General features: G+C 37.8%; 1 protein-coding gene across 1 annotated transcript in view; it reads right to left on the bottom strand.

Moving 5' to 3' along the window:
* Positions 1–8,943: 8,943 nt before the first annotated feature.
* Positions 8,944–23,828, bottom strand: part of ADAMTS20 (ADAM metallopeptidase with thrombospondin type 1 motif 20) — a gene marked incomplete at both ends in the record, with an annotated part of 101,454 nt that continues 86,569 nt past the window's right edge. Inside the window, 11 exons of the mRNA XM_082311351.1 lie at positions 8,944–9,033; positions 9,703–9,807; positions 12,686–12,777; positions 13,521–13,654; positions 14,060–14,154; positions 14,252–14,346; positions 14,502–14,631; positions 14,766–14,966; positions 15,618–15,788; positions 18,716–18,889; positions 19,284–19,451. Coding sequence (XP_082167477.1) covers positions 8,944–9,033; positions 9,703–9,807; positions 12,686–12,777; positions 13,521–13,654; positions 14,060–14,154; positions 14,252–14,346; positions 14,502–14,631; positions 14,766–14,966; positions 15,618–15,788; positions 18,716–18,889; positions 19,284–19,451 — 1,455 coding nt within the window. The remainder of the gene's footprint in view (positions 9,034–9,702; positions 9,808–12,685; positions 12,778–13,520; positions 13,655–14,059; positions 14,155–14,251; positions 14,347–14,501; positions 14,632–14,765; positions 14,967–15,617; positions 15,789–18,715; positions 18,890–19,283; positions 19,452–23,828) is intronic.

Raw genomic sequence — 23,828 nt, 5'->3', positions numbered from 1 at the left:
CTTCCCTGCCTGGGGGTGTTAAAGGTTTCTGCAGCAAAAGGAAATGTTGATACGAACGATGCTGCTGTGGCCAAGTTGAGGAGCGTAAGCTATGTGTGAGAGGGACAAGGAGGGTCTCTGCTCTCAGCCTCAAGGCTGCTCCCGGGGCCAGTAAATTAAACAGGGCTGGGGCATGGGGCGACCTCTGCCTCGCTGGCTGTGGCATTAAATTGTCGCCACATTTCTTGGTGCTGTTTTGGCCTCTGCTGCTCTCCAGATGGCATGTGGGCACGTTTCGGAACAGCACGCACCAGAGGCTCCCTGCAGCAAGCAGGGACCCCTGCCTCAGGGCAGGAATTTATACCTATAGACGTATGGACGTGAACTATGTTGTGCCACTACTTAGTAGGGTAGGTGTAGCCATGAAGGCAAGATTTTATTTGATGCCTGGCAAGACCTGTTTAAAGTTCTTGTCTGGATTGACAGTCACATTTTTCTTGATAAGAAGTACCTTTGGCTCTAATGCAGGCATGTAGGGAGCTGGATGGGAAATCATGAAACAGATTATTTCCCAGTTTTTAACAGTGTATGTCATTCATTGCTCAGTGTGTTACAGTCCTCCTGCTCTGAGGCCTCTGGTTGTATAGGACATTATAAAATAGACCACTGATGTCAGTTAGAGTCTGTTGTTATTCCAGTAATGAACTTGCAAAATTTGTTACAGGTAATAAATGCTAAGAACAGTCAAGAACCCTAAACCAGACAACAGGAGATTTGAAGAAGACATCTTTCCTATTTGATTTGTCTTACTATTTCCAATAAGCTGAAAGACAGGTGGCTGCTGAACTTCAGCAGGACAGGAGATTTGTCCTGAGCAGGACACAGCAGACCCCCCAGCACCGAGCCTCGGAGGTGCCCTGCCATGTCGTGTGAGCCACAGTTGCACGTAGGACACCCAGGCTCCTTGATGGCACCTGTGGGAAGAATAGGGCTCGGTTATGAGATTGACAGAAGGCACTTCTGGGGAACCAGCTACCCACATTGCTTCCAGGAGATGCTAAGGTATGAGCTCCGCGCTGACCCCTGAAGTCCACGCTGGAGGGAAGCAGCTCCCTCCTTCGTGGCTCATGGAGGAGCCCTTTCCTGATGACAAAGGATCAGTGCACTGTCACTGGAGCAAGGACTGGATCAGCCGGGTGAGTGAGGAAAACTAAATCACTTCCCAGCTGAACAAGCAGGGGTTTTATATATGCTTTTATATATATTATTTATAGATATATATTTTTATATATATATTATTTATATATATATTATATATATATATATATATAAAATATGTATTTTATATATATTCTTCTACATGCTCTGTAATTCCGCAATTAGGAGCATGCTTTTTTTAGGAAGAAGATCTAGGTTTGAGACTATCATCTGCTAGTTGCAGCTATGTAGGGATGATAGCCTGTCTCCTGCATGCCAAGAGATCATGTCAATGTCCTCATATCTAATATTCTGATATCTTTATCTAATACTTGGCATGGCACTGATCAGATCGTTTAGCTTTGGCTCATATGGTAAAGGCAGTGAGAATGAGAAGCACAGTATACAACTAGATAGACCTTTAAAGCAAAATATGCCCTCAGATTTGCATGAAATTTCTGCTTTCAGAGTAAGTGATTCTTGTGTAGCTATGGGGAATTTAACTGGCAACATTTCTAATAAGACAAAAATTTTGAATGGCAACTCCTGATTAAAAAAAACCCACAAGAGTTACTGTGTCACACCATTTCTCTTGTATTCCTATTAGTAATAGTACATTTTGAAAAATAACCACATGCTTTATCCTGGACAAAATGCTAGAGGAAGACACATGGCCAGGAACAAATGTCCAAAAATCCCCACAGCCTGAGGTCTCAGGCATGGGGAACTGGATCCCCACACTAGATCCGTGCACCAGCGCAGAATTACATGCGTATTATTGGGATTCAGTGAAGGGCTAGAAATACACCCTGGTATGGTGACTTGTGGGACCAGAGCCAGAAGTCTTTTATTGTACTGAACAGTGGTCACACCAATTCACATAAATTTTTTTGTAATGTACCACATTACAAGAAAAAAACCCAAACCAAAACAAAACCAAAATTTGCCAAGTTGCGTCTTATGCTTGTGCCAGCTTCTGCCTTCTGACATGGAAAATGCCACTGGCTTGGTAAGGAGTGTGTATGTGGGGGGTGAGCACAAATATTTAAATACATGGTTGTTTGAATGTGTATTTCTAGAGCAATAACATTAAAAAATGATACCTCACTTTTTTCAGCAAGTAAAGCAGAAAGAAAAAATTTGAAGAACTCATTTCTCCAGAAGAAGGTTGTTTTGGTTAGAAAAGTCAGGCTCATCCAAAAGATATGAACCGTTTGTGGTGCACGGAACAAAACAGGCGCAGAGAAAAAGACACTGAGCAGCATGGAATTGCCTGTAGATATATTTTTTATTAAAATTTTATGTTTCTTAGAGCTTATATACAGTTTGTTATGGCAGTAACAACACAGCGCTCATCATAACAATGGTGGGGGTTTTGTTTAATTGTGGGCTAGGTAAGATTTTCAGGTAGCCAGAAGCTTGTTTCCATTTTAGAGATAAAGCCTTCCCTCTCCCTCTGCTCAGACGGGGGTGTGAGTTACTGCTGGAAACAGCGCTCCAGAGTTCACTTCCTTCGCTGCTTTGAAAATAGCCCGAACATTGAATTTCATATGAAGCAATGCTGTCGACAGCTGGCCAGGCAAACACATTGCAGGAGGGTGTACTTCCAACCCAAAGAAAATCTCCCTCTTTTATGCCTGCCTATCTGCATTCTCCATAGATCCGTCGCAAAATAATCCCTCTGAGTAAATATCTGGCAGCATAATACCAAAAATATACCCAGCCACATAAAAAAAGCAGCAACAAATCTCTAATCCTGGCATGGAAGAGAGGACTCTAGAAGTAAAATATTTTTTTTTTACTGTGCACTTTCTAGTACTGCCTTTACGTTAGCATACAGGTTGTGTGTTTTGCCTTTGAGGTACCAACTACAAATTTACTCCTGTTTTTCCCTCCTCTCTCAGAAGTTGCAAGTAGGAATTTAGTTAAGGGACTGGGGACAGGGTTACTTTTCTGGCAAAAGTAGTAATAAACCTGGGACAGAACACAATAATTGCAGGGCAAAAGAATTCTTAGCTAAATACTCTGTAAACCCTGATGAAAGGGGCTACTGGTGGCAGCTTTCTTTGCCCTGAGTTGCAGACCTTCCAGGAGCACAAATACTAGCAGGGCTGCTGTTTTCTTTACTGAGGTGTTAAATAAATGTTTTTACAACAAGCCTTTTCTGCAAGACATTTTAAATACAAAGCACTAAAAAGAAACTTTCTACCCCCCTGATTTTACAAGCACAAATTTCAACTTGTTTTCTGTGCAACCACATTTTTAATTATTCCAGCTTCCAGAGGAACATCAAAAAACTCAGGGAGAATGATGACCTGACCATGAATGTCATTACCATGATCAATGAATGACTGCCAGAGACAACTAAAGTGCAAAAAAGGATTTCATCCCACCAGGCGTAGATATATGCTCCTGCTATGAATCACTAGCCTTTTGCATATAGGAAATTCATGAGCTCTCCTTGAATGTTCCTTGCTTCTGTAAATCGGACTATAAAATAAGAGCATACAGTGATTTCAAAAAGAGTCTTTCAGTATTCATAAATGCAGGGGTTTGCTTTCCAAAACAAAATAGTAATGGTGGTGTTGCAAGACAGAAATAGCTTGTTTTATTTCAGCTACTCGGAGAGAGAGTAGTTCTCTACCATTTACAGCATGGGTTCTCCCTGTTGCATGCTTTGCTTAATTACACAAATAAGATTTGAAAAACATATGTGGACAAGAAAATTGTGTTGCAGGATCAGAGATAAAACACACACACAGATTAAAGAAGGAAACATTTGTTTATTAAAAAGGAAAAGGTTCTGGATGGCAGCACAGAGTCAGACACGAGACAGATGAATGTATGCACAGCTGTTCATGTTTAAAGGCAGAATATAGACATAAATACAGCTAGATCTTTGCTCTGCTCTGCTGCTACAGTATTTTTATACAGTCAATTCAAAGGAATATCTGTCATAACTGAACACAAGGAGAAATTTATCAGAAACAGAGCACAGATTGCTTCTCTAAAGCCAGGATAAACAAAGCCTAGAAAAGCCTCTCAAGCTATGGTATTGCAAAATAAACTTAATTGTGCAAAAGAAAACCACCTTCTGTAGATGAGAAGATTAAATGTCAGATTCAACTCCAAGTCAGATAGCTTGTTCTTCTGCTTGAATAAAATGCAGGTAATTTTCCCCTGCTATCATCACAATTACTGCTCTGTCTGAAGGAAAGCCAGTATTGTGAAGCAGGAATGCACTTTAAAAGCAATACCTTACTTTTTCTATGATCTATTCAGCCTGTTTCCAAAGCAGAGCAGAGAGAGAGGCTGATGAGGCCCCCCTCAAAGTTTTTTTTAATGCATAGGTAGAATGAGGCCATCTTGAAAAATCAGAAAGGCTCAGGAAAAGATGGCCAAGTACTACGGGAGCGGAAAGCAGGCCTAACAAGAGAGGCCACGAGCCGGTCCATCGGATACGAATGCTTCCCCAGGGTTGCCACTCCCCAGCCTGGAGAACATGACCTCATATCGGTTCTGCCAAGCTGACCTCCATCCTACTTTCACCTGCATTGAGTGAGTGAGACACCACGTAACTGTTCAATACGTGAGTAAGCATGAAGGCATTTAAGTGCAGCCTTCGGCATTTCATGGTTCAATTTCTACAAAAATAGAAATATGGAAGTCTCATGAAAGTTAACTTTTGGAGATCTATTGTATCATGAAAGTTAATTTTTGGAAAAGGTGGTGCGCTTCTTTGGAGTGCAATTGGAAATTGTTTTAATTTTTAAACAAGGCCAACATAGATTTACTGCCAACATGGATTACTATGAAATCTCAACTGCAATGTCTATATATAAATGCTCATTTTAATATTAATTTCCTATTTAAATATTCAATGATCTTGCTTCAAAACTATTTTTGTACATAGTTTTCCTGTTCTCTATGTTTTAAGTTAAGGATAAAATATTACAGCATATTTCTGTTCCACTCCAAGTTCAGTTTTAATAGCCACAGAACATCAATTTTCAGGAATCTATTTGTTTCTTTATGGAAACAAAAACCAACCCCTCACACTCCTCACTAATCTTACTTAAAGCCCTGCAAGATACAGAAAGCACTTGCAAGACGGTAATATTTTATTCAGATTCTGAATTTCTCAGGGATCTTATAAGTTACTACAGTAAAACTGCAAAGACATAAACCCCCTCCTTCGTACATGTAACTTTTATTTCAAATAGTCAACAAAACTGAGAAGTTATGCTAAACATATTCCAAGTCACAGGAGCGAAAGAAAAACCCCAAAGCTTTCCCTCATCTTTTTGAGTATGTCTTGGCTATTATAGCCTTTCAGTTAGATAAGAAAAATACATGCCCATCCATCAGAAACCTGTATAGAGACATACAAGTGCTGAAATCACACTGTTGCAACTCTTCCCACGAACGTGGCATTGGCTGAGTGTACAACACACTTAGGGCTGTCCCGGATCAAACACCTGGGCGTATTCTGCTCCTCTCTCCAGGGAGAGTGACACAACAGACCATGCCAGCATGACTTCAGCTAGGATGGAGGCCTGTTAGCGGACCCACAGCCAGAGTTTCCAGCTCCTCTGCTACCTCCCCAATATCACCTTAGGGCAAATACAGGTAAAAGACATCTAGATGATGTCTTCATGAAGAGATGTCACAGGTACTGCCACATGGCAGTACACCAATTCATAGCATGCTGAGTGACATTTTGTGAGATAAATGTGAGCAACAAGGTTTTTTACATCTGGCCCGTCTTCGGCATTCAGTATTCAGATAAGCACTATACGTGTGTCTGTGTGCATACACACAAGCAAGTAACCACAGTTGTGTCACCTAATATTTGATGCTGTCGTTGCTGGGATTGAAAGTATCCTAGAAGACATCTAACAGAAAGTATTGTTACAATCATCTTTAACTATTACCATCCCTTAATTATTATTTTTTCTTTATGGAATAGTGACGGGACAGTCGAGCGCTTCGTTTCCTAACCATCAACCAAAGCTGGAGAGCTGCGTGACAGTGACCAGCCGTGGGCAGCTCGGCACACATAGACCGATGAGGTGGAGCTCCCCGCTACTCTGGCACACATCTCAGCTGCCCAGTGCCATGGAAATCCACAGCAGTGTCAATTAAAGGAGATGGAAACGTGATACTGCAAGTTCAACACGATTCTCATTTTATTGCATGGACCTTCTGACATTTCAGGATCATCACATCTCCAAATTCATCACAGCTGATCACCAGGCTCATGTTTTCCTGAAATTGTCCTCAGGATGAAAAGTTAGTAAAGTCAAATGGGGTGATGGATTAAGCCCTTTTTCTCAACAAAATCAAAAGGAATTCACAAAATGCCAGAACACACAAGTACTTTCCCCCCACACCAGGGCTGAAACTCCAAAGCAAGGATAAAAGAAAGAAAAGATGCAAAAAACTACAATACAATACAGTGCTGTTTTATGCAGAAGTTGACATTGGGCCACAGGGTTTGCTCTAATCATAGAAAATAATACATTTTTACTCAAAAATCACTACTATTACCCAATAAAAACATGCTGTGTTGAATATTGGGTTAAAAGTCATTTTGTTTGGTAGTGGATTTTCAGAGTGATTCTGTTGCAGCAGATCTGAGCACTTCCTAGACCTTAACTGGAGTTTCAGGGCTGAAAAGAAAATAGTCCTCCTGGGGATGGAGGTGGACTGCAGTTCCCTTTCTGCCAAAGCAGTTGTTTAGGGACCATGCTATAAACGAATTGATCCAAGTTTAGCACAAGGAGGAGGAAGATTATTTCAGATTCTTACATTATTTCAGTGAATGATTTACAGGGCAACCGCCCAAGAAAAGTATAGGTGGACCCGGGGGGATGATGGAAAGAGCACACAGACATGGAGTTTGTACCTCTGAAGCAGGATTTGCTTCCATGGAAAATATTCTATGACTATAACCTGCTCATGTGGCAGTTACTCCAGTATTAAGTGAAGAGGTATTAAGGATGTAGTTATTCTGTGCATAAACAAGTTGAAATGTTTTTGCAACATTTTGTACTAAGCATTTGATAAAAAAAACCAAGCAAAAGTACTCTGGTACCATTCACACAAGCATATTTATTATATAAATATTTTATAAATTACAAGATTTTAATTATAAATGTAAACATTTCTAGGAAAATAATGTTTTATGTTCTTATTAATGTTTACAACTAATATAAGGCACATAGTGCAAAAATACATTTCTGATGCAGAGATCACAAAATAATTACCTACATGTGTTATCTAAAAAGTAGCTGCTTACGCTTCTGTGGTACAGTACGGTTTTTCATTAATATATATTGCTAATTCCTGGCTAACTCTTTGTGGGTAAAAATATGATATAGCTGCCACTTGATCTACCAATTATACTGGCATGCAAAACAAATATTTGGTTTACAGAATGCATATTGTCAGAAAATGCATGTATAGTTATCTGGTACATAATATATGTTATTCTGCATGTAGAAAATTTTATTCTGAATACCTGAGAGTTGGCCCTGACACACATTATCTTTATATGCATATATTTCTACAGTTCTGGACTGTAAAGTAATACAAAACAACAAATCAAAGAGCTAGATTGTTTTTTAAACCTTGTAATTCTTTCATACCCTTGCTTTTCTGGAAGAAAAAATTTTAACTAGCAGATGTTAGAACTGTATTTACAAAGATTGAAAAATTAAACTGAGTCAAAGATGGACACCAAAACCACTGTGGGGCTTGATGCTGCCTCTGCCCAGGGCTTTCACTAAAGCAACTGAAAATTACATTGAATTGGAATATAAGAGGGGGACACACTACAGCCTTTACTAATATGCCACCAGCCAGTATAAAGGAGTAAGGTGTATATGGAAAGTGTTTAAGTAAATACATATTTATACAATCACATACAAGATGCTACGGTAAACAGAATACAGTGCTTTTACTGTATACTTGGATGAAAAGCAGGGATTTAAAATCAGATTTCCAAGCAATTTGTTTCCTTATTTTCTTTTCCTGTAACCACAACAAAACTAAGCCTAGATGTTTAACATGTGCTACGGAGACTACAGAGGTTAAACCACACTTCTCAGGATTACTGCTAGTATTTGAGCACCACAAAGAATATAATGAAAGGGATGGGGAAAAAATGCTTTTACTGACAGAGAAACACACAGATCTATAGAAACTATCATCTCAAGTATGTTGGTTATATACTTTTCTGCTGTAAGTTGTTGACAGATAATTCCTAAAAGGTTTCACAAAACTGGAAGTATTTGAAATTATTACCTGTCTTCTCTATATAGCAATAATTCTTTCCTTTCTATATTTTAGTACAGTTGATCAAGAAAACCAGTAGAGTATAAGTTCTACTGAATACTGCATAAGGAATTGCACTGATTAGTCGCAGGTGAAGTATTACAATTATGGTACAATTTAGAGCGTTACTCATGGTAGTAACCTCAGTGCAATTTACTTGCTAATATATACTGTACATTGAATTAATGCCTCTCCATTAAAACCTGAAGGTTTATGATTGTGATTTATGCACTTGCTAGTCCACAGGCAGATAATACATCCCTGAATAAACACTGAAGAAAACAGGAATTCTTAGTAGTGAGCATTACAGTCATGAGCGTTACAGAGATGAAAGAATTTATATATATGTGTATATATACACACAGCACCTATAATTTGCACCTAAACGGCAGACGTCCCTGCTTTGATGCTCTTACCACATCAGAGTTCTCACTGTATTTGAAGTTGAAGACCAATAATTGTGTTAGGAATACATTTTCCACAAAATCCTCCACATCTTCCATATATTTTAGTACCATCCTGGAAATTAAGACAAAGAGAACACTCAATCAAGAGAAATCACAGTTGTACAAAAAGGTCCTTGAGGTTTGCACACAATAGACATTTTGACAAATTGTACCTACAAATACTAAATCAAGAGACAGCATCAAATTAGGAAAACGGGCACAGAGATCCTTTGTCAGTATCGCTGTATACCTTCTCTCCTGGCTTACCATTCAGTGTTGTCTTAAACTGTGCATGCTTACTGTTCTTGTTCAACTGGCCTTTTGGTTTCCCACATGAATTAAGTTGGAGGCAAGAAATCTGTAAGGATTCTCTGTAGTAGGGTATCTTTAATAAAATGGTTTTTGGGGGTGTTGTGTTTTTTGGTTTTTTTTGTGTGTTTTTTTTTTTTTAAGTATGATTAGGTATCTTCAAAACTTTTAACAAATCTGATTGATATAAGAATAGGCTTTTAAAATCAGTAAGAGAAGGGTAGGCAGGCAGCATTGATCTGGATTAGATTCTGAGCAGTGTGATTAAACATAGTTTTCACATTACATCTGGAAGAAGACTTAGATGGGTCAGAGACCTTGAGCACTATTTTTGATTCACAACTAGTTTTCACTAGAGAGCCATCACTCGCACCTCTGGAAGCATAATATTCCAAGCCATAAGAGCAGGTAAAGGAAAACAACATCGACTTACGTGGGATTTGTGTATGTCAGCAGTTGCATAGTTGCCCTGAGAAATCCACCTAACTGTACTGGATAATCTCAGACCTGTACCAGCCAAATTAATGCTGAACTGTCCCTAACAAAAAAACCAAACCAAACCAAAAAAGAATAAAAAAGAAAAAAAAAGAAAAAAAAAGAAAAAAGAGAAAAAAAGAGAAAAAGGTAAAATACAGAGCTGATAACCACTGTTCAAAACACTAAAACACTTACATATTGTCATATCTGCACATATCACTTAGGGTATATCTAGACATTAAGTACTCAAAGGTGTGTACTTAACCTGGGTTAGTTACACTGCACTATACCCTTTTTTTGGACGCTCAGGTCGTAGACACACAAACAAGTTATTCTGCAGTAAGTAGCACCTGTGCATCAGCTGATCCATAGCATATATCTGCAGAGTCTGAATACAGAACTAACATCAGACAATTCAAATTATTTTAGCCACCTTGCTACATATTAAGTTTTAATTTACAAAAAGTACAGACTTGCAACATGCGAGAATGAGGCTGGCTTTCTTGAAAGACTTTTTTTCTTTTTTTTTTTTTTTTTTAAAGTGCCCGGACTTTTTGGAAATAATATGGTCAGGACATACTGCTACCTGGAAATTACAGACTAATCACTTCTTAGCCATCTAATTCGCAAATTTTTGCAAGCACACTGTTCAAGCATCATCATCTTATCTTCCATTTCTTTTTCAGTATACCAAATAACACAATTGAACATGAACATAAGTGGGGATTAAAATAAATACATTTATGGCTAAATGGAATGTTTTGCAATACAAACCATTCAAAACAGTTTATTGATTCTAAAATGTTTGTCTACACAAATACATACTCTGAAAACTAGCTTTAAAACAGAATCAGTTCATATGAGAATAAGAAATATATTAAAGCAACAAACTGCACTGCCTTGGTAAACAAACTGGGGTACATAAAATGATTAAACTGCATTCACACAGAAGTGCAATATGTTGGAAAGAAGTACTACCTCCAAAAAGAACCTAATGGACAGTTTAGGCAGCACTACAATCAGAAAACTCCTCCACAACACCATACAATTCACTGAAGGCCTGAATTTCTGTATTCAGACCTAGTTAAAATTGCCTAAATCCTGAGATCAAAACTTTAGCAAAGATAACATTTCTATTACATATGGTAGCTTCTGTATTTTATTGCTTAATATCATCATAGTCATATATATTTTTATATATACATATATAAAAATATTTGTGTGGGTATACGTATGTGTGCATGTATAAAAATACAGCATTCAGCCTTTATTCTTATGATTTACTGAAATTCCTTTATAAAAATTCAGTCTTATATCGTTCAGCTAACATAAGCTCATACGGATAGGGTTGGTTGTTCTTCAAGTGCTCAAAAAGTGGAAGATTTCCATTTAATGAATAAAGCATCTGGAGGAAATTCATACAAATGGTGTGGAACGTTTTCCAAAATTAACAGGCCCAAAGTAACTTCATTCACAGTGATATCATTTTGCAAAAATAAATGAGAAGTGCTATGTACAATTATAATGACAGCTTAACAGCTGTCGGTCATGTCATGCAGCATACTCAAGGCCAGGAACAGATTTCAAGGACTGAGAGTGCAGGAACTGAGGCCTTTTTTCTGCATTAGAAGTGTTAGTTTCAGTGCAAATCGTATAGATGGAAATGCATCAGTGTAAAACCATGTAAGCAGAATGACTTCCCAACAGAAGTTACAGGTGGCAAATAGATGTGTATTGTACTAAGCCTAAAGAGATTGCAGGTTGAAGATACCTAATACTGTAATGAACTCCAACTGTTTTCTTGTCAGGGGTTAAGTCTGCCTAACTCAGGTATTTTATTTGTACCTAAATTGTACATAAATTGTCTCTAGCTGCCCTTGAATGCGTCCACCCGCAAAGCCTGTCTTAAGTCTAAGCACTTAGGATAGATGGACAACAGGAATTCACCTCCATGCAAGTCTGAGGTAGTTGATCTGAACTCCCTTTATTATCAGTGAAAAGAAATATGCACTTCCAGAGGACGGTTGACCTCATCCTAAGGTGTCTAACAGGGTAAGATTAGCTGAACTGTTTTCTAGGGAATCTCATTACTGCCGATGGACTCCAAAGGCAGCCTAGGTTGACTAGTTCAGATTAGGGCTATGTCTGCATTAGCAAGAAGAACACTGCAGTATGAGCAGATCTGTACATTGAAAATGTTGGGCCAGAGAGCCCAATGTCTGTATACAGCACACAGATCGGGGTTTTACTTTGGACTAACTCTCATCTAGTCCCATAGACTGAATCCTCATTAGCAGTTGGAGTGCATTAAGGCCCTTGCAGATCTCATTGTTTGATTTAGTTTTATCCAGAGGGCATCCTGTTCATGTCTTCCAAGACTGCTCTATGATATGAACCAACAGTAAACTGGGACAATACGGAGATTCACTTAAAAAGCACCATCCAATCCAAAATAAAACACTAATGTCGACACAGCAATGGATGTATACATTTTAAATTATACTGCTAAACAGTATTGGTTTCCTCTGGTAGTCTTCAAAGATATGAAAAGTCAGGAGAGAAACAGAGAAAAGGTAAAAATTCTGCAGGATTATCGAAGAGCAAAGTCACTGGAGGAGAACAAAGATTGAGAAGAGATTAGGGGAAACCAAGGGTACATTACGTGCAGACTGAGGGAGAGCAATACATGAAATAGGTAGAAACCTGACTATACATACATGGAGCCTAGAGGGAAAGTGTGGAGTAAACAATCTGAGAGAGAAACAAGAAAAAAAATAACGGTGGAACAGGAGAGAAAGGAGTAAGAATAAAACTACTTATTAATTTCAAAGACTAAACAGGAGATTGTTTTAGAACCTTACTGTTCTAAACCAGTCCCACAGATTTTTTTTTTTTTCCTCTTACATGCATATTTCTAGTGGATAAGAAATCATAAATACCTGTGGACATCTGGCAGCACTGTAGCAATCTCCAGCTGTGGCAAACGGAACTGCTCTCCCAAGTATAGTCTGAGCAAAAAGAAAATCTGTGGCTAGAAAACAGAAAATTACTCAACACTGAAACTGCTGCATTAGAAGGTCAGGTGAAAATAGTGTAAAAATGCATTAACATGGGAGTCTTTTGGTTAGCTTTGAGTGGGGATTTTTTGTTTGTTGTTTGGGGGTTTTTGTGTGTGTTTTTTTTTGTTTTTGTTTTTTTTTTTTATAAACAATGTTTTAAATAGTCCATTTTGGTTAATGCAACATCAAACTAACCTATAAGCCCAGTTTCCTTTCTGAGATAGGAGGGGGTTGGGAGGAGGACAGGTGTGTACTTGGATGCAGTTCCAAATGAGCTGGTTGTGGGCCACCTTGCCACTTTCAGGCAGAGGCTTGAAAGTGCTACAAGATTCCCCATCCATTTAGTATGTCTATCAAGGTCTGAGATGGCACTCACTACAGCATAGGAAGACTCTCTAGAAAAATATCCCAGGGACTAAAAGGAAATGGAATAGTGGGAACAAAACCTTAGAAACTGAAGCTAGTTCACATGTAAAATACGAATCTGCAAGATTCATGCCACTTGACCACTTGGGACAAAGTAACAAGGGAAGTAGTGGTGGTTTCTCCATTTCTTTTCTTCGAAATTAGCATTGAATTCCTAAAGGAAATAAGAGTTTTCTTTGTTTCTTTGGCATAATTGGATCTATAATTAGGTCAAATGATAATTTCGTAATCATGCCCAGTGCAATTTCAATAGAATGCTCACATTGGCTAAAACTGCCAAAATGCTTACTTTTAATTTGCATGGAGGTTACATCAAATCTTATTTTGCTAAAAACCGTGAAGCCAGCTGCAAGGTAATCATTTCGACAGGCACAGTCTTGCCTTCTGCTTCCATTGAAAGGACATTCATATGGATTCTGCAACCTAGAGAACAGCAAAGATTTAGCTTTCCCTTTGGCATTTTTCCATAACATAGCATCATAGTGAAAAATAATTACATTGTGCTATGCTGCATAAAAAATATTAAACAACAGTTACTGAACAAGAAGCTCAGCTATTAATCTTGGCTCCACTGAAACACTAATTTCTACACCATTTCTATAAAGTCAAGAAAGAAAATTTTTATAATCATTTAGTGCAATTAACACAATTTCAGCCTGGAAGTATCCACATTTCTGCATTTCTGTGTTCATATAACTGGATATTCGAAACAGAAAATCAAGAGAAAAAAATTCTACTCATCTGTTCTCACAAAAGTAAGTATTATTTTATTCTTTTATTTTGGAATACAGAAATGCACTTCGTAACGTTACAAAAGCAATTCTGTACCTGAATCCATATACTTCAGAAAAGTTTTCTGCTTCGCCTTTTACCAATGTCAAATATTCTTTGGGATTCTCTAAGTGCATGCGGGAGCAATAAATCTGCAGGAAAAATACAACCCTTTAGCAAAATCTTTATTAGAAAAGTATTACTTCATAAAAATATGTGCTCATAAAGACTCATAAATATTAAGAGTACCTTTATCATCCTTCCCTTAATGTTAAGTAGGTATTCACCGTCCTTTCTAATCCCTTTTTTAATCTGGATATCTTTGCAGGTGGTAAAAATTTCACCTTCAAAATGAATGATTAAATCATTAATATTTCATGAACAGAGCTTAGCTTTAGGACTTACTTTTGCATAATTGTGCTCCAAATAAATTTATAGCTTTTATATAAATAACCTGGGAAAACATTAAGTTCAGCTGAAAATTGCAGCTGTCACTTACATTCTTCCTCACGGCAAATCTTCCTGGCATCTGGTTTTAAACGTGGCAGGCACAAGTCACTGGATAAGCTGTTTTCAGTCATACATTCTACAGTTCTCTCCTTTATCCCCACTCCGCAAGACACTGAGCACTAGATGTGGATAGCCATCAAGAGTTAGTTTAGAAGGTAGTAAATAATTAAAATAATTATGTCAGCAAATTTGTCTTGGCATTCATTTGTGTTCGAGGCAGTCATCAAAAATGAGCTTGCACATCTCTACTCACCTTAGTCCACTTTCCCACTCTCCAGGTAGCTGCTTGTGAACATCCTTTGATATTACATTTATAAATGTATGGGGATGGCTCTACTGGGCATTCTCGGTACGCTACAGTTCGAAGGCCATGGGCATGCTGATTTTGAACAGAATGGATTCCAACACAGTACGTGATCCTCTGCTGGTAACCAAACCCACAGCTGGCTGAGCACTGAAATAAAATCCCCAAGCACAGGCATTATTTCTATGAAACCGAACCTTTCTGCAGTGTTGCGGTTACAGATAAGCCAGCTCTGACCCTCGCTTTGGCAAAAGCCTGTAATCCCATGTGTGCCTTGGGGCTGGTACATCAGTGTGCAGAAGCAAAGGTCTACAATAGTTACGCATTCAAGGAGATGGCAAGTCCCATGCTGCTCTTTGAGAAAAGAGTTCACAGAGGTTCCAGAGCCATTCCCTCTCAGCTGCAGTACACGCACAGACACGACAAGTAAGTAGTGCAGGTGTGCAAAGGAAACAAGGCACTTGTTCCATCACTTCACTGAAATCAAGGAAAATATTTTTGTTTACTTCAGTGAGAGTGGCTTGCAGGAGAGTTTCCTGGGAATCAGCAAAGGAATCCTGTGATGGGGCAGCTGTCCTCTAGCTGGTGTTCATAGGTCCCAGAGGAGGCTACGAGAAGACTGATAACAGTCACTACAATAAATCATGGCTGATTGGAAGGTGGAGAAGGTTTAGACACCCATGTCTGGATGAAAATATGCTTTTTTTTTTTCTCTGCACACATAATGTACTTTTCACAGTAACATAACCTTCTTAAATGTAAAGTGATATAAAAGATGTGTGAGCAGCATAATTAGTTTACCTGTGACAGTTCTCCTGTAAGCACAACGTATTTAGAGGGAGCTATCCTGCAGTTTTTGGTTGATGGAGGCTTTGTGGCAGGATCACAGAAGCTTTCATCCACTTGGAGCTGGTTTTCATCCACACACTTAACCTTCCGGTGTATTTCCTTTCTTCTATACAATGCCGAGCACTGAGTGTGAGAAAAACAATCACAGTTTTTGTACTTAAACTAGACATTTACAGAACAAAGTTATTTGCCAGTTGCCACACACCAGTAAAACCCAGACAGCAACAACTTCTACAACATCTGTTATCAGTGTCAGACTGAATTGCTCACTGAATCAAAATACTTTACTTTGTTTTCAAAGTTCAGGTACCTCCAATCAGCTAAAAAGCCAATAGCATATAATGACATGACACCCTAAATGTTGGGTGAGACTGAGGAGAAAATGAAAATGTCAGGCCAAGATGATAGGTTGAGTCAAAAAGCTCTTCTGTATGAAAAGGAACGAGCCAAAAAAGGATGTAAGTGAAATGTGAAAGAAATAAGTTGGTCTTCAAAATAAAACAAAAAGAATCCCTGGCGGTACGTACGTGATATTACGCAGAAAACTATTTCTATAATTTCTATTACAAAGAAAACAAAACTGCATGCTAATGAAGCCAGTGGTGGTTTTGGGCAGCAGTATCTGTTGAGCCTGTTCCTTTGCCCTCAGTGTCCTCAGACCTCCCTTTGTGGCAGCTTGGTGGGTTGGAAAGTCATCACAGTTCTGCCAGGACAGGATAAGACACTTGCTGCTACCAGAATCCAGAAAAGTGGAGGTACAGGCTAAGTAATACATGTCAACAGCATCTCCCCAGCTACGGGTGCTTAAACTAACCTGTTTGAACTTGCTTTGGTAAAGAAGGAAGTCTCAAATAGACGAACTCCAGTCTCAGGAGAGGCAATAATCAATAACACCACCTACTACAGTCAGACCTGAACTTAATACTAATTTGGACCCAACAACAGCCAATTAGAAGACTCATCAAGGTCTGATACACAGATCAAGCCTATTGTTCAAATTTTGTTTTTATTGACTCAAAGAGGCAACTTGGAGCACAAAACCAGATCCTGTATTGTAAAACAGCTCTGCTAGAGGAAAACTCTAACTTTATCAAGTCAAACCTCAAAGGGATGGAGACTGCACAAATTCTCTGGGCAGCCCATTCAGCTGCCTGAATTGTCCTCATGCAAAAATGGTTTTTCATAATATCCAGTTTGAACCTCTCTGGCTTCACCTCTACTGCTGTTGCCTTTTGCCTTCCCACTATGCGACACTGTGGAGAGCCTGGCTCCGTCCTCTTGGTACCTTCCTTGCTGTGGACTTGTATCAGGGGATGGAGTGTGGATACAGTTGGCTTACAGAAACACCTGACCTTTTAATGGCATGGAGCAGCTCAGAATATTAGGCACGTAAGGAATAACCCAGATATGAGGTAATGAGGACGGGCAGAAGAATCCTTTTCATTATGCTTTATACATTAGTCTTGTAGACATTCTTCTCTTTAGTACGAAAATGCATATTTGGTAGGAGAATGCTGGCTGCTGCTATCAGCCAGCCTCCCAGCTGCAAGCTGGAGAAATGCTAGATCTGGAAATTTTTCTGCTATGATGTGGCTGGTGAGGTGAGGAAATGACACACGAGCACTCAGAGCTGAGACAGCTGGGCAAAACATTGTGAGTGCGGTGGAGAACGTACTGCACCGGGAGTGGAATACAGATGGATAAACACTTGAACTACTATTAATACTAGATGTACAGGGCTATATATGAATCTGCTGAAAGAAGGGAACTTAACACAGGAATTTCAAGCAAATAGCAATATCCATGTGGAAGAAGTTACGAACTAGCTGGAAGATGTAGTGAAACACAATGCGTTTGTAGTGGAGAACTCAGAAAACCCAGCTGGAATACACAAATGCTTGACGGAAAAGGAAAATTCACCCTTATTCTCTGAAAGTGAATATTTGTGCTAAAAGGACATTCTGAGCCACTTCCACTAATTCCTGATTTTAACAGCTTCATATGAGGAGAGAACACTTGGAATAAACATATATTGTCAGCTTTCCCTCAACATAGCTTAACAGAGGAATACGTATGTCCGAACTGCATGAATACAATCCAGGTTTTGCAGAGCACCAAAAAATGATTTATATATTCACAGTAGTCACTTCTACAGCATTATGTCCCTGAGACTTTTGAGTCTTCATATTCAAAGTTTCAGGCGGTTTGCCCCAGGAAATTTAACAGTGCAGATTATTAAGATGCCACAGCTGCATGAACTGGGTTTTTGTTTAATGTTACAGTAACAGACAGGCTCTTCCGTACACCATTTCAGGTATTGCACGTAATTTTTGGTTTTCTCTCTCCCTCTCTCTTTATATATGTTTGTATGTTTGCATACATGGATACAAAAGTTATTAAATTTTTAGCATGTAGAAAATGGTCATCACATCTTTAAAAATGACAGCTCTCTTCTGAAGGTATCTTTAGATTTTCTTAAATAGGAAAATGCATATTTGGTAGGAGAATGCTGAGTTTTATCTTCTTATCTTGCATCATATTTGGTAGGAGAATGATGAGTTTTATTTTGCTTCTTATCTTTTCTGGTAAGTCTTCCATACAGATATTCTTGAAAACACTGTTGTCCAAAGGTTTTATGTCCCAAGGTTTTTACTTCCAGCTGACATTTAATTTGTATTTCTATTCTTAAAAAGTGATTTTTTAAAATGGTATTCCATAATGAGGTTTTATTTAACATTTTATGCACTACGTAAGGAACTTTTTATATTCAAATTACACAGTTCTATCAATAGGGGCCTGCTCAGAACTCCACTAGAGCTTTTGTCTACAACAGTAGACAAGCAAATCCTGTATAAGAGAGTAAACAAAGTTTTTGACATCTTTTGTCACTCTTTTTAGTTTTGCAAGCTTGACCTTCAAAATATCCAGTGTGGTCACTTGTTATTCTGCAACATAACAGCTATTAGAAATGTATCCAAATGTGGAAAAAAAAAATAAGAAAACTTATGACATCACTCAGTTACTTCGTACAAGTTGAAAGCCTTACTTACATCTTCCCATTCATCTGCCAGCCACTGGTACTGCATGCAGGCAGGCAGCCAGCAATGCCTCTTGCTAGTGGGCCGGGTATCAGGATTACACATGGCTTCACTCCCTTGACCCAAGCCCTTCAGCTGACAGTAGATGTCCCTTTGCTGAATCCCCACTCCACAGGATACAGAACACTAAAATTGATCAAAATTAGTTATGTCAGTGTGAAATGAGACAGCAATGATAGCAATTACAGTCATACGACTGAATTAATCACTGAAGGTAAGAAGCAAGCTTTAAAAATTTACTATTTTGAATTTACAAGGTAAGTTGAGGAAAGTCCTAACTACCTATCCTGTCCAAGGTTCAGATTACCAAACACTTTCAGGTTTGACAGATATTTACTTCTAATTACTCTTAAAAGAAAGAAAAAGAAAATATAATGAACTGCTTGCTAATTTGTAGCTTTCATTGCTACGTGCATATAAAAAAACTTTCTGATAATTATTTCCATTGAAGCAGTGTGTCATGAATATGACCTTGTGTTGTACTCTCATAGAGAACATAATTATAGCAGATTTTACATACCTCTTTCCATCTGCTGGCCTTCCAAACAGGACAACTTCCAGCTCTACATACTTTGTACGTCCGTGGTTTTTTCAAATGTCTGCAGTTTTCTTCTTCTATTTTAGCTTGGAAGCTATTAAAACAATGCACATCACGAAACTTCAAACCTTTTCCACAGGAAACAGAACACTGAAAAGAGAAGTGTATTTCATTACTTTACTAAAAATCTCAAAGCAATAAGAAAACCAGAAGAAGCTGTGGCCTCACCCAAAATGGACTCTGTGATTATAGGAATAAGTTTCTGTATCATGACACAACATCTACTGTATGTATCTGAAATTTCTGTGTAAGCTCTCTCATCCTGAGCGTTACTGATCAGATGCCAAACATCGCTCACGTCTTGTTCATTCATTGATGTCGTCATTGACAAGTACCTGAGCTCAGCCATCCATATCCATGCAGGAGACAGCTTGATATTATGATACCCTGGCAGTACGCACTAGCTATGATTAGAGCGCGTCTGACAGATTGGTCTCTTCTGGAGAAAGGGCCATTCCTCTGCGAAATTGCTGGACTGCTGTGAGACTTTAGTGAGATTTGAATTTAATTCTTCAAATCAGGTCTGTCGTATTCACCTGCAGAGCAGAACTGCAGGTCCTAGGGAACTTTCAGTCAAACAAGGAACATCTGAAGCACTTCCAAATTAGGTGGCTACTCATCTGACTTATCTTGAACTGTGAGCATTGTGAATGTAAGCACTTAAGTCTTTTTTTTTTTTTAATCTTGTAATTAATCTTCATATTTTACATCATCCTATCAAAAATTTTTGATTGATGGGAGACAATTCCTTTTCCATCTGGAAAGAAAACATGCTTAATTTGTTCTAGGATTTCCTCCATACTTTATTTACACTTGAACAAACATTTCCTACACAATCAGGTAGAGAATTAATATTCAAATAAAAATTTAATTTCTAAGTGGATGTGAAAAAAAGGATTTAAATTCAAAAGCACCGAAGATATTTCTCTTCCTTGCATGTTACATCGTCACCTATGTCACTAGCGTTACCCACTGACTTAACCAAGCACTTTTAAATAAATATATCTTCTAGTTTCAGGAAATGAAGCTCAGATCATACAGCTTTCAGTACAAAACCTGGCAAATATTTGCCTGAGAACAACGGCTGGAGAGAAGTTTTTAAAATATAGAACAAGCAACTATAATAAATTAACCTGCTCGGTAAGAAACATTTTTCACAAGAACAATAACTGCACTTTGGTAAACAGAATCTCATCTGACGCACTTGTCCTCAATACCACAGGGATTCTTATGTGTCCTTAAACATTTATGTGTGTAATCTTAAAGGTTTAACTGAAACTGCCAATGCGTTTAAAATTAAATCTTTGCAAAATAAAGCAATAAATGTAATTTATCACACAGTACAATGGATAGCATGTTTCTCTTATGCAACTATAATTATATTTGCAAAGAGATAAGAGTACTGATTTGGCCACAACTTGCCTTTTACATGTCTGCTATACAATTCCAGTAAATAAGACTGTTTATTTCTAAATTAAATCATTTTGCTCTCAGCAAAACCTTTCAATTTATCATTTTAAAATACTGTTCAGGTAGTTTTACAATTTATGTTTCATTAATTTAGAAACTACTTTAAGAGAGAAAGATAACAAAAATTACCTGAAACTTTTATCTATGAATAATGTAGGTCAGAAAAGTTAAAACTCTGCAAACCCCATCACTATAAAAGCCTTTCAGAAAATTCAGCTCTGAATTCAGAGGATTTAATTATCAAAGCAGGCAAGATAAAATGTATGCATGAAAACTAAAATGCTGCTATTATCTTGATAATTGATTCTAGTCTCCCTTAAAGCTTTTTTTCAGGAATTTCAATCACAAAATGTAGACATAAAGGACCCCTAAGCTCCGAAGATTCTTCCTTTTTATTCTTCAGTTGTATGTAAGTGAAGTGCAGCACAGAGTTACCTAACCTCCTCCTATGATGTGTTAGGAAAACACCACATGCTCCTCCTTCCTCAATGGCTTTCCCCTGCGGAGCATAAATTAGGCTCCAGGGGGCTATCAGGCAGAGCATTGCAACCAAAGAAGGTGTCCTAAGAAGTCTCCACTTCCACCATCGAGTAATCTCGCAGCACTGAATAATCTCACTTTAATTTCTCATTGCCCTCAACATCAAGTATTAAGACAACACTTTTCAGCATATATACATATTTGTTTATACAGATTGTGCAGATACCTTTTATTCAACAAAAATGAGATTTATTGTACAGGGTTAATGGCTGCTAATAGCAATAGAATATGCAAAGAAACCTCTTACCCTGAATCTCAGTCTTCTAAAGATCTTCCAATAATATTTCTGCCCACTAGATACAACATCACATGTTTACTTCTACACATGTTTGTTAGCATTGGGTCTGGTTTTTTTCTTTTATTTCCCCCTCTTCATTGATCCAAACTCAACTGAGTTACATCTCTTTTATATTTAAATGGCCAATTTAATCTTTATAATTTGTGCTACTCTTTCTTCTAAAGAAAGAAATTGAAGATTTGTGTGTTAAGTTAGCCTATTATAAGATATTTTTAGTAGTTACAGAGCAATGCTTGTATAAAGAGATTATTTGCAGTTCTCTTTCATAGAAGATGTTCTACTGAATTTTGTAATTAGAGTACAATTATACAGGAATTAAGGAAATCCACATTTGTTTTCAATCAATCATATTAGATAGGAAGTTGAAGCAGGAGTTCAGAAAGGAAAATACCAGTTCGGATGTTAAGAATAACAGAGGCTTTATGAACAGTTATTTCAAATACTACTTAAACTTTCTTTCACTGATATACTGTTTAGCTTTGATGATTCAAGCTAGCTGAAACCTATTGTTATCTTAATGGTAAATGCAGAAACACAAACGAAAGATACTTAAAATCTGTAGGTAGAAATTGTTTTTAATTATTTTAAAAATATTTTTGTATTTAAAAAAATCATTTAATTATAAGGAATAGAAATTAACTTTCCAGTAATGTAACTTTGGATAAGTCATCTGATTTTTTTTTTTTTCCCCTTGCTGTAAGTTACAGAATGTTGCCAACTCATACCAAGAAAATATGCATGTTTAAATAACTTTTTCCAGGGAGATTTTTTCACTCCATGTTAATTTAATGTTATCTTTAACAAATTAAAAAAAGACATGTTCAACACGTTGGGATTATGTTGAAAACTCTTAAATGCATTAAATCCTTACAAAGTATAAGTTTTCCAGAAATACAGAGACAGCATTTCTATATATAGATTTGCTATCTTATTCTTTCACATATTCAAGTTACAGATCTGATCCTGTGTTTCCATGCTTCCAAACCTCCTGTTGAATAGACCTTACACTGAAAAAAGAGATTTTACTGTGCAAGAGGTAATTCACTAGTATCCTAATGTTATGGGTTTCAACTTATGAGCTTTTAAAGTTGTTGCAGGTTTTTGTTGTTGTTGTTTTGTGGTGTTTTTTGTTGGTTTTTTTTTTTTTTTTTTTTTACTTAAGTCATGAAAGAACACCGAAGTATAATTCATTAGATTAATGTGTGTTTGTTGTTTCACTGAAGGAATGAAAGATCCCGATACTTTTAAAAGCTAAAAAAACCCCAGACATTAAGCAGCTGCAAACCTCTGCTTAAATACGATTGCCCAAACTTAAAAACAAGTAAATTGCCAAACTAAGAAGTACCTCCAAGCAGCTTTGCTTCAGTGCGGTTCCACAGGGCCAGATTCTTATATCTGCTGCAGTGAGTGTCTCCCACCAACACCAGTGTGAGGAAGAGAAACCTAAATACCTCTAGGGATCAGACCCTTTACAATTTCAATGGGATCTAAATAAAATTCAATTCCAGGATTGTTATTCTTAAAGCCTTGCATACGTATCAGTTATAGAAGCACCTAGGCTGCCCTGAGCCACAGTTGAAGACATTAAAAAGTTCCTTTGGTGCTGAACAGTCTTATTCTACAAGCACGCACAATCCTTTCAACAGACTGACCAGCTCAGCGCTTGACATGCCCATAAGGACGATCAGCATCCTGAAAACAGATTTTCCTCTGTTTCCACTAACAAGTTAAAAAAAAGAAAGCAATTGCTCTAAGAGTACACTGAGCGCACAGCAGGGGAATGAGGCGCATTACAAACCACAGTGATAGATGATATTTATAGTGCAACCAAAGAAAGATAAATGCTCCTAATTTTTTTCTTCTTTAACACATGAAAAAGCTAATGCGCTCACCCTGGATGTAGATGATCCAGGATCATCAATGGAAAGTTCGAGAGGGTATATTATTCTGTAGGTACAGTATTCTCCTGAAACTGGACATATTCTGGCTTCATTCCTTAGATAATACATAAAAATAGTTCTTAAAGGCACCGTTTCCTCCGAGAATGCCTTGGCATCAGATGCAGGCAGGCTCAGCTGTGTTCTTTACTGGATAGTGACCCACCGTCAGCAAGAGAGATGAAGACTACTCCTGTCCAATACAGCTTCTCACTGGAGACT

This window comes from Platalea leucorodia, assembly GCF_965183815.1.
Source record: "Platalea leucorodia genome assembly, chromosome: 4".
In the NCBI taxonomy this organism is placed as follows: domain Eukaryota; kingdom Metazoa; phylum Chordata; class Aves; order Pelecaniformes; family Threskiornithidae; genus Platalea; species Platalea leucorodia.
This window is presented reverse-complemented; position numbering and strand designations above follow the sequence as displayed.